The 11,419-nt window shown below is 46.8% G+C and overlaps 2 protein-coding genes across 2 annotated transcripts; both read left to right on the forward strand.

Moving 5' to 3' along the window:
• Positions 1-6,071: 6,071 nt before the first annotated feature.
• LOC147985553 (uncharacterized) lies at positions 6,072-7,294 on the forward strand. The gene is made up of 3 exons (XM_087539898.1): positions 6,072-6,282; positions 6,387-6,533; positions 6,656-7,294. The coding sequence occupies exons 1-3, from the start codon at positions 6,226-6,228 to the stop codon at positions 6,794-6,796; spliced, it is 345 nt and encodes a 114-aa protein (XP_087396024.1). The 5' UTR covers positions 6,072-6,225; the 3' UTR covers positions 6,797-7,294.
• Positions 7,295-7,963: 669 nt separating this feature from the next.
• LOC147985554 (pentatricopeptide repeat-containing protein At5g61800-like) lies at positions 7,964-10,871 on the forward strand. The gene has a single exon (XM_087544134.1). The coding sequence runs from the start codon at positions 8,845-8,847 to the stop codon at positions 10,252-10,254; it is 1,410 nt and encodes a 469-aa protein (XP_087400260.1). The 5' UTR covers positions 7,964-8,844; the 3' UTR covers positions 10,255-10,871.
• Positions 10,872-11,419: the final 548 nt, after the last annotated feature.

The following is an 11,419-nucleotide window of genomic DNA, read 5'->3' on the forward strand; positions in this document are numbered from 1 at the left end:
AGAGAACACTGACACATGGAAATGGTTTATGTCAAGTCTGAAGAGTGACTTGGGAATTCTGAACACAGAGCCATGGACTATAATGTTAGACAAGCAAAAGGGGCTGATCAAGGGAGTGAGGCAGCATTTTCCTGATGCAGAGCACAGACACTGTGTTAGGCATATATGGCAGAATTTTCAGCAAACACACAAAGGAGATGTTCTTAAGAACCAGTTATGGAAGTGTCCAAGGAGCACAACACCAGAACTGTGGGCTGCAAGCATGGAGGAAATGAAGGTCATCGGCCTAGAAGCATACAAATGTCTTGAGAAGCTACCACCCAACACTTGGGTTAGGGGCTTCCAAAGAGAATTGGTCAAGTGTGATATCCTTCTGAATAACTACTGTGAGGTTTTCAACGAATATATTCTTAAGGCCAGGGAGATGCATCTCAGATCAATGATTGAGAAGATCAAAACCCAACTCATGGTCAGATTCTACAACAAAAGAAAAGAGGCAGAGAACTGGCCTGGTTCTGTATGCCCAAAAATAAGAAAAAGAATTGAAAGGAATATAGAGCTGGCAACTACATGCATGGTTTCAGGGGCGGGTGATGGCATCTTTCAGGTTGACAACAGGAGCAAGATATACATTATTGACCTCAAGGAAGAGAGTTGTACATGCAAAAGGTGGGATCTTAGTGGAGTTCCATGACACCATGCAATTGCATGCTGTAGACATGAGAGAATTGACCCAGAGAGTTTGGTGCACTCCTACTATAGTATAGAAGCATTCAAGTTAGCATACAAGCCAATTATCAAGCCTTGCAGAGATAGAAGTGAGTGGCAGAAGATGAATGCTTGTGAAATCAAACCACCTGTCTATGAAAAGAAAGTTGGGAGGCCTTAAAACAAGAGTAGGAGAAAGCAGCCTTATGAGATTGAAAAGAAAGATGGCACAAAGATACTGACCAGACATGGAGGTGATGGGGAACGTAGTAATTTCAAAAAAATTCCTACGCACACGCAAGATCATGGTGATGCATAGCAACGAGAGGGGAGAGTATGATCTACGTACCCTTGTAGATCGACAACGGAAGCGTTTGGTTGATGTAGTCGTACGTCTCCACGGCCCGACCGATCAAGCACCGAAACTACGGCACCTCCGAGTTCTAGCACACGTTCATCTCGATGACGATCCCCGGACTCCGATCCAGCAAAGTGTTGGGGACGAGTTCCGTCAGCACGACGGCGTGGTGACGATCTTGATGCACTACCGTCGCAGGGCTTCGCCTAAGCACCGCTACAATATTATCGAGGACTATGGTGGAAGGGGGCACCGCACACGGCTAAGAGTATGATCACGTGGATCAACTTGTGTGTCTAGGGGTGCCCCTGCCTCCGTATATAAAGGTTCAAGAGGGGGAGGCCGGCCGGCCATCATAGGGCGCGCCAGGAGGAGTCCTACTCCCTCCGGGAGTAGGACTTCTCCCCCAATCCTAGTTGGAATAGGATTCGCGAGGTGGGAAAAGAGAGAGAGAGAAGGAAGGGGGCGCCGGCCCCCTCTCTCCTTGTCCTATTCGGACTAGGGGGGAGGGGCGCGCGGCCCAACCCTGGCCGCCTCTCCTCTTTTTCCACTAAGGCCCATTAAGGCCCATGTACCTCCCGGGGGGTTCCGGTAACCTCCCGGTACTCCGGTAAAATCCCGATTTCACCCGGAACACTTCCGATATCCAAATATAGGCTTCCAATATATCAATCTTTATGTCTCGACCATTTCGAGACTCCTTGTCATGTCCGTGATCACATCTGGGACTCCGAACAAACTTCGGTACATCAAAATGCATAAACTCATAATATAACTGTCATCGTAACCTTAAGCGTGCGGACCCTACGGGTTCGAGAACAATGTAGGCATGACCGAGACACGTCTCCGGTCAATAACCAATAGCGGAACCTGGATGCTCATATTGGCTCCTACATATTCTACGAAGATCTTTATCGGTCAGACCGCATAACAACATACGTTGTTCCCTTTGTCATCGGTATGTTACTTGCCCGAGATTCGATCGTCGGTATTCCAATACCTAGTTCAATCTCGTTACCGGCAAGTCTCTTTACTCGTTCTGTAATACATCATCCCTCAACTAACTCATTAGTTGCAATGCTTGCAAGGCTTAAGTGATGTGCATTACCGAGAGGGCCCAGAGATACCTCTCCGACAATCGGAGTGACAAATCCTAATCTCGAAATACGCCAACCCAACATGTACCTTTGGAGACACCTGTAGAGCTCCTTTATAATCACCCAGTTACATTGTGACGTTTGGTAGCACACAAAGTGTTCCTCTGGTAAACGGGAGTTGCATAATCTCATAGTCATAGGAACATGTATAAGTCATGAAGAAAGCAATAGCAACATACTAAACGATCGGGTGCTAAGCTAATGGAATGGGTCATGTCAATCAGATCATTCACTTAATGATGTGATCCCGTTAATCAAATAACAACTCCTTGTTCATGGTTAGGAAACATAACCATCTTTGATTAACGAGCTAGTCAAGTAGAGGCATACTAGTGACACTTTGTTTGTCTATGTATTCACACATGTATTATGTTTCCGGTTAATACAATTATAGCATGAATAATAAACATTTATCATGATTTAAGGAAATAAATAATAACTTTATTATTTCCTCTAGGGCATATTTCCTTCAGGAGGCACAATAACATGTTCATACTGCCATGAACAGGGCCACAACATCAAATGATGTAATACTAGAAAAGCTGGCATTTTGCCAAAACTACCAGTGAGAAGGGGGCCAAGGGCTATTCCTAAGGATGTGTCTGATGATGAACCAGTTATGGCATAACAAGATGGTGGGTAAGTCACACAGGAGGAGGTTCATGTCACACAAGATGGTGGGCAAGTGACACAGGAGGAGGTTCATGTCACACAAGATGATGGGCAAGTCACACAAGAGGAGGTTCATGTCACACAAGATGATGGCCAACTTACACAGGAGGATGTCAATGCCACACAGAATGATTTCCCAGTGCAGCAACAAGAGGATGAATATGATACACCAGTTGTCTTTCAGGTAAATTCTAATTTTCCATTTCTTTTAGGTTGTATTTAATATGATACACAAGTGATGATAGCATGTGATGATTGGCTGTGCACGGGTGCAAAACTTTGGATGTGCAATGCTTCTTAAGATGCAGCAGTCTAGGCCTGTACCTAGAGAAGAAACTGAAGGCACTCTGCCAGATTCATCATCCATATTACATGCATCCAGTTCTCAAGCTTCAACACAAACAAGAACAACTACAAATGGTGGCAACCTGGCCATGAAGTTATTGAAGATGAAAAGAGACAAAGAAAGGCAGATGGCAGCCAGAAGAGATGAAGCACTAGAGACAATGAATGAGATGGCAGAGAGGAGAGCAGAGGAGGCTGAAGCAAAGAGGCAAGAAATTGCTATCAGGAAAGCAGAGAAGGCAGCCAGAAGAAGAAGAGCAGCAAAAGAGAAGAAGGCTGAGGAAATAGCAGCAAAGCTGGAAGCTTCAGCGGCAAGAAAAGCAGCATTACAAGAAGAGAAGGAGGCCAGGGCAATTGAAGCAATTGCAGCTAAGGCAGAGGCAGCAATGAAGAGAAGAGAAGAGCAAGAAGCAAACAAAGCTATTGCAGCACTGAAGAAAAAACAAGATCAAGAAGCAAAGAAGAAACAGTAAGAAGAGGCCAAGAAAAGAAGAGCTGAATAGAAGAAGCAAGCAGGAAAGCCAAGTGGATGTGTGCCCAATAAGAAAAGAGTCAACATGTTTGATGAGTTCAGATGAATCAGTGTTGTTGCACTTGTAATTCAGTGATTTTTTGGCAGAAACTTAAATTTGAGTGTTTCAAACTAGTAGAGCTCAAATGTAGTTCATTGAGTAAGTGGTTCATTGAGTAATTTGATGCTCATTGAGCTCAAATGTAGTTCATTCAGTGAAGAAACTACTAGAGCTCAAATGTAGCTCATTTCAAATGTACCAGACATAAGTGGTTCATTGAGTAATTTGATGCAAACTGAAATTGATACAAACTGAATTTGATGCAAACTGAACTTGATGCACACTGAATTTTTGCTTCTCTGTCCATCTTTGCTGAATTTGAGGCACATTGAATTTTTATGACTGAATTTGTATTGCTGAATTTTCTGTAAACTGAACATATGTACCAAATTTTGTTTAAAGAAAAAAAATAAAAATCAAAAAATAGTTTTCCCTGGGTCTCGAACCCAGGACCTAAGGTATTGAACATTGTGGGTAATGCCAATGGGGTAAGTACTAGTGCTTTGATCAAGGGCAGGTACTAAACTAACTATTTAGTAGTTGCTAGTGGCCCAATAGCCCATGCCTTTTTGGTTTCCTTCTCTGCTCTTTAAGCCCACCCACCCACTGCTCCACTCTCCAATCACCTCTAGTACACAGTCCACCCACGTCGCCTCGGTTACCCCACTACCAAACCCCCACTCCGCCGTCAAGAAAACCCTCGCCGCCGACCACCACACCGCCGCCGCCGACATGGAGAATAGCCCCGCCTGGCAGAGGGTCATCGATGACCTCGCGGGCGACGACAAGGCGATGCGCGCGAACGTGACGGAGATCGGGAAGTGGTTCCCGAGCATTGCGATGCTGCGTCACCACGCGCATGGCCTCCTCAAGGTCATGACCGACGACGAGCTGGACCGCGCCATCACCGACCCCTTCTGTATCCCTTATGCGCTCGTCCTCCGCTTCGTGATGCAGGAGACGCGCTCCGACGACCCGAGGCAGTGAGCCCGGTGGTGGATGTACCGGTCCGCCATCGCGCCGCAGCAGCCGGATCCCTTGCGCGTTGGCTTGCGAACGGAGCGTGTCCACAACGTCGACCTGGTTGTCCCCGTGCCTGTCGACACGGTTTACTGGGACCACTACCAGCCCGATCTCCTCGGGCGCGACGACGTCTCTGACGCCGAGTTGTCCGACTCGGAGTATGACTCTGGCTTCGACGACGACTCTGGCTACGCTGCCGACTCGTCCTGGTCGACTGGCTAGGAGGAGCCGGAGGTGATTGTCCTCTCTGACGACGAGCCGGAGGTCAAGGTGGCGGCGCCCGTCGTCCCCGAGCCGAAGGTCCAGATGGTGACGCCCATCGCCAGGGAGGGTGACAAGCACTGCCCCATTGACGTCGAGGTGCTTCCAGATGTTCCTGACATCGTCAAGCAAGAGGTGGAGGTGGTCTTGGGCCTGGAAGCACAAGTTGACATTGCAGCACAGCCAGAGAGAAAGAAGAAGAGGAAGGTGACAGTTGCCATGGAGGTTCGCCGCTCGGAGCGCCTCCAGAAGATGAAGAATATGGCAGTTGCCAACATGAAGAAGATGGCAGATGCAGTTAGTTAGGTATGCTGAAATATACAAATTTTCAGCATATAAGTTATAAAATAGTGTAGTTTTGTTAGATGTGCTTGTATATTCAGCACATAAGTTGTTTCTAATTTCTGTTGGCAATGTTGAAGTACCATTTGTTGTTGAACTAAGTGTCAATGATGGAGTGCTATGAACTTATGTTTATGCTATTGATGATGTTGTCTTCTTGATGTTGTTGATGTTGTTGATGCTACTGGCTTGTTGATGTTATCTGTTGATGGTGCTGTCTTGTTGATCTTATCTGTTGATCCTGCTTTCTTGTTGCTATATAAGGCAACAATCCAAAAGAAGAAGCTACTAAGGTTATTTGTTGATCTTAACTGAACTTTGTCTGTTAACTGAATTTTGAAAGTTAACTGAAAAAATGTTCAACATTGAGTAGTTGAGATATTTAATTTAACTTAGTGGTCAACATTGAGTAGTTCAACTTTGTCTTGTTGCTATATAAGACAACTATCCAAAAGTGTGTTGTTGCTATATAAGACTACAGTCCAAAAGAAGTTAACTGAATTTTGTCTGTTGATGCCACTGAAGTTAACTGAATTTTGTCAGCAAATTCAGTTAACTTGCTCAACACCTTTGGTCCACCAACTGGTTCAACTTTGTACTTGCACACCCTATAACTTGCATTATGTATGCACCTTTGGTCCACCAACACCACCAGCGCAACCACCATCCACCACCAGGTCCACCACCACCAGATCCCCTTCTTCTTCCTCCTCTTCCACCAGATCTTCATCTTCATCCTCTATTTGCCCTTCCTCTGCTCCTGTTCCCCTGGTCTCCAACAGTAACCATGGTGTCCTGGGATGATCTCCCAACCTCTTCTGAAGATGACTCGGTGACCAACAAGGTTAGTCATGTCCTCTCCTCCACGTAGCTAGGGTTAAACAACAGCTAGGCTTAAATAGCTTCTAGGGTTATACTTAACAAATGCAAAAAAAATTCTTTTTTTAGCCTCCTGCAACAATTTTCTGCAAAGAATGGACTGGCCTGGCAACAGATCTGCCTAGCTTTAAATGTGAGCATGGATCTTTGTGTGAGAAGCATGTGGCTTTTCAATCAGTTGACAGTGGAAGAAGATTCCTGGCTTGTGCACACAAGGTTTGTAAAAATCCAGATAATAGTGCCATTTTATCATCATTTTACAGTGACAGTGGCTTTTATCTGAAGATTTGCAGATAACTGAATAATGTCACTTAACTGAATGTTTCTTTGGATGTTAGGAAGTACCTAAATGCACCTATGTGGAATGGATAGACCCTGAGTGGCCTGAAGCATTGAAGATGAGCCTAGCTACCATATGGAGCATGTATGAAGAGGAGACAAAACAAAGCCTAAAAGAAAATGTGTTGAGCACTGAATAGAACTTGAAGATCATGGAAGAGAAGACAAAAATGGAGAATGAGCTGAGACATTTCAAGCTTGATTTTGCCAAGATGGTGGCTGAAAAGGAGCAGGCAATGAGCCAATTAGGCAACATAGAAATTGCTCTGGCTGATCTGAAGGAAGAGCTTGAGAAGAAGAAGAGCACTGACAAATCAGTAACAAACATTCATTAGGTATTCAGGGCTAAGGCAGAGAAAGAGAGGGACCAAGTCATGCAGGAGAGGGATCAATTGAAGCAAGAGAAGAGAAAGCTTGAGTACATGATTGGTGACTTATTCAAACACAAAGAGGAGACCAAGGAGAAGATATGGAAGCTTAAGGGGATGCTGAATGATTTTGACTGAACTTATCTTGTTCTTGTCCCTGTGTAAACTGAATTTGTCCAAGTATGTTGTGAAATGGATTTGGTTGTCAACTGAATTTATCTTGCCTGTCAACTGAATTTTAAGTGCAATGGATTTGGTTTTCAACTGTAATATGTTGTTAAATGATTAGAACTGAATTGAGACATGATGTGTTGCTGTTTAAATAAAGAAGTAACATAACAAGATTGGTACATATTCGACATTCCAAGATAACATAACAACATTGGTACATAACTCCAGTCTTCATATTACTTGATCAGTTATCCATTACAACCATCACAGCATGCAACCATTACAACCATCACAGCATGCAACCATTACAACCATCAAAGCATGCATCCAAACCCAAAACAAGTACTTAATCTACTTAGTGTGCTCACTGATTTCACTACATCTCACTTCTTCATAACTACTATGAAACACAACACACAAAGCACCATAACAACAGCCATCACCAGCTTCAACAGCAGTAGGATTTCTCTACCTAATCCAAGCAACATAGCAACTTGCTGCCTGGTAGCAAAGTTCTTCTCACTAGGGGTGCCAAATGACCCAAAATCAACTCTGCCAGCACCTCTCCCAGTCATGCCTCTTCCAGCTATGCTTCTTGTGTTCATTGCTTCAGTCCTCTTCCTCTCAAGCTCCTCCCTTTTATCCTCAGCTGCTCCTATTGCATCCACGGCAGCATAACCAACAAGAACCCTATGTTCAACAAGATGCTGCACATATTCAAGCTCCCAACGCCAGAAATCACAGGTGACCTATAAAACAGAGGAAACATAGCATATTAAGTTAACTGAAAAAGTTCAGTTAACTACAAAGTTTAGTTAACTATTAGGGCATATTCAGTTAACTATAAAACACACTAAACAAAGCATATTCAGCAGCACCAACCAATTGCAGTACCCTAATCTGACCCAAAACCCTAATGCAGTCTTATAGATCAATCTGATGCAGAACCAGTGGCAATATGGAGCATGTGCAGAATCTGAGGCAGAGGAATTTGACCTGGTGTTTGGTGCACCTGTAGAAGACCCACCCCTCGTGCTCGTCGGTGCCAGAGCGGTAGAACTTGACATGCTCGTCACAATCCGGGCACGGGGTCAATGGAACTACAACGGAGCGGCCACGTAGCCGAGATCGAACAAAGCTCGAAGATGACATGAGGAGAGAGGGCGAGGGCAATGGTTGCGGCGGCGGAGAGAGGGCGGCGGCGGCGACGACGCAGTGGCGGAGGGAGAAGTCCATTGAAAGCGAATCAACCTGTGGTTGAGTTGGTTAGGTGGACAGTGGTATCCCCAACCCACCAGGGTTCAAATCCTGGTGCTCGCAGTATTCCTGGATTTATTTCAGGATTTCCGGCGATGCGCTTTCAGTGGGAGGAGACGTTCCCGTCGACGACGAGGCGCCTACGGTGACTTCGTAAATCTTAAGATGATATGTCGGCTCAGTCTCTCGGAGGTGCTTATAGGGGTAGGGTGTGCGTGCGTGCGTTTATAGGGGTGAGTGTATGCGCGTGTATATGAGCGCTTGTGTCTGTACTGATGCTCAAAAAAAAAGTAATAGGACCTGTAGTGATTTTTTTTCTCGTTCTGAATTATCTGAATCCCAAAAATGTCTCATCTTCAAATGCCCGCCATCCCTAAGCTCCGAGAGCGAAAATGGCGCCACCACCTCCAACCCTCCCTCCACCCTACCATTCCCTCCCCAACGTCCTTTCCCTCCCCCGCCGGCACGCCCGGCTCCCCATCCGACACCTCCTCACAGCGCACGCCCTCGCCGTCGTCGCCGGCCACCTCTCCCACCCCGACCCCAACACCCACACGCTACTCCTTGCCGCTTACTCCCGCCTCGAGTGCGCCCGCGGCCCCTACACACTTCTCCTCCTCTTCCGCTCCTCCCTCCGCCTCTCCGTGCCCCCCACCCGCCGCTCCCTCCCTCTCGCCGTCTCCGCTGCCTCCTCCTTACGCCTCCACCTCCCGCTCGCACTCTCCCTTCACGCCGTCGCGGTAACCCGCAACCTCCTCCAGTTCGCGCACGTCGCCAACGCCTTCGTCTCCCTCTACGGCAAGAACGGGCTGCCGGACTCCGCGCGCAGGGTGTTCGACGAAATGCCCACACCGGACGTCATCTCCTACAATGCTCTGATGGACGGGTACATCAAGACTGGGCGACTGGGGCTTGCCATGAAGGAGTTCCATCCGATGCCGCAGCGGGACGCCGTGTCCTGGGGCACGGTGATAGCAGGGTGTGCGAAGGTCGGGCAATGGGAGGAGGCGGTGGCGCTGTTTAACAGGATGAGGGGCGAGGGATTGAGGCCAGACGATGTTGCATTGACTGCAGTGCTGTCATGCTGCGCACATCTCGGGGCGCTAGAGAAGGGAAGGGAGGTCCATGAGTATGTAATGCAAAGCAGGTCCCGGCCAAATGTGTTCTTGTGCACAGGGCTTGTTGATCTGTATGCAAAATGTGGGTGTGTTGAGGTTGCCCAGGAGGTGTTTGATTGGTGCCCTGTGAGGAATGTGTTCACCTGGAACGCGCTCATCGTCGGGCTGGCAATGCACGGGCATGGCACAGTGGCAGTCAAATACTTCAACCGCATGCTGGTTGAGGGGGTTCGGCCAGACGGAGTTACCTTCTTAGGGGTCTTGATCGGTTGCAGCCATACCGGCCTGGTTGACATGGCAAAGAGGATCTTCTCCGAGATGGAAGGCAAGTATGGCGTGTCTCGGGAGCTTAAGCATTATGGATGCATGGCTGACCTGCTTGGTCGAGCCGGGCTCATCGAGGAAGCAATGAAGATGGTGGAGAAGATGTCGACGAAAGGGGATACTTACGTCTGGGGAGGTATACTCGCTGGTTGTCGAATGCACGGGAATGTGGAGGCAGCAGAGGTTGCAGCAAGACATTTGCTGGAGCTCAACCCTGAAGACGGCGGGGTATACTCTGTCCTGGCCGGGATCTATGCAGATGCTGGCAGGTGGGAGGATGTTGCAAGGGTTAGGAAACTGATGGATCAAAGGACTGGTAGGAGAAATGTTGGTTGCAGTTCCATTACAACGAACCAATAAGACATACTGAGTTGGTCACGGCAGCATGCTATCTGAGCGTAGTAGATTCTACCTAGAAGGTTGCCATTGCAAAGTAGAAATCGGCTCAGGAAGATGACAGATACTCTGCTAGGGGTAGCAATGATTAGATAGTGACGAGGTATAAGGTATCGCTGTGAAAATTTCAGTATTTCAAGATTTACTGCACATATAGTTGTAACTGTCTTCTCCAAGAGTCCAAGACCCAGACCTCTTTGCGGTGCAAACTTTATGCTGCAAAACGCGAGTGTGAACATGACAATGCATATTCAAGGACTTCTTATCAAGTCAAAATGGGTTAGCAGTTAGGTGCAGCTTAGAATTCATGCTAATGGTTTCCCTGCCGCATACTTTGTACTAAATCAGCGACACTTACTTTGGGACTTTGGGACGGAGGGAGTGGTTCAGGTCTATCGGTGTTGCAAAAACTCAATGTGCTACAAACCACGGTTAGTCCATGCTTAAAAGATGATGGAAGAGAAGCACGCATACTGCAATTGAAATGAGTTATGAAGCCACTCGTTGGTTACTTCGTTGTTCGAACATTCAGCTCCACAGATAACTAGCCTCCTGCGCTCCTTGCCTTCTTTGCAAACTTCTCAGGTCTCAGGTCCTGCGCTCCTTGCCTTCTTTGCAAACTTCTCAGGTCTCAGGTCCTGCGCTCCTTGCCTTCTTTGCAAACTTCTTCTCAGGTCTCAGGTCTTCGTTGTAGCCCGGTACACCAATCACGACCTCTATTCCTATTCAAAACAAGCAGCACATAAACTGATCTACACACCATTAGAGCGAAACATAGCTTGGTTCTTACTGTTGTCAGCAAGATTGCAATCGGTTAGCAACTGTTGAGAATCATGAATTCTCAATGACCAACACACGCACAATTGACTGATTTCACATACTTTTGAATCTATATCCAGTTTCTTGAGTTGCCAGGGCTTTGTCTGAAACTCATCAGTAGAAATCATGCCATGTCATGAGAACATATAGGTCATTACTGAACAATGCAAGCTGCCCCATGATTTCCATCAAATCTTCAAAATGATTCTGTAGCTCTTAAATCTCAATCTGAGCTTGTTCCCCCTTCTTTACAGTAGCCAAGCCTCAACAGCACCTTGGAAGCATTCCGATCAGCAAAGCAGGAAAAGGT

The sequence above is a fragment of the Triticum urartu genome, chromosome 2A (assembly GCF_056163025.1).
Source record: "Triticum urartu cultivar PI428250 chromosome 2A, HENAU_Tu73, whole genome shotgun sequence".
NCBI classification, from domain to species: Eukaryota; Viridiplantae; Streptophyta; class Magnoliopsida; order Poales; family Poaceae; genus Triticum; species Triticum urartu.

Bases quoted from the DNA above. Each gene is read 5' to 3' on its own strand.
- LOC147985553 (XM_087539898.1), top strand. From the start codon at position 6,226: ATGGTGTCCTGGGATGATCTCCCAACCTCTTCTGAAGATGACTCGGTG. The intron at 6,283-6,386 runs GTTAGTCATGTC...TTCTTTTTTTAG, and splicing joins ATGACTCGGTGACCAACAAG to CCTCCTGCAACAATTTTCTG. The intron at 6,534-6,655 runs GTTTGTAAAAAT...TTTGGATGTTAG, and splicing joins TCCTGGCTTGTGCACACAAG to GAAGTACCTAAATGCACCTA.
- LOC147985554 (XM_087544134.1), top strand. From the start codon at position 8,845: ATGGCGCCACCACCTCCAACCCTCCCTCCACCCTACCATTCCCTCCCC.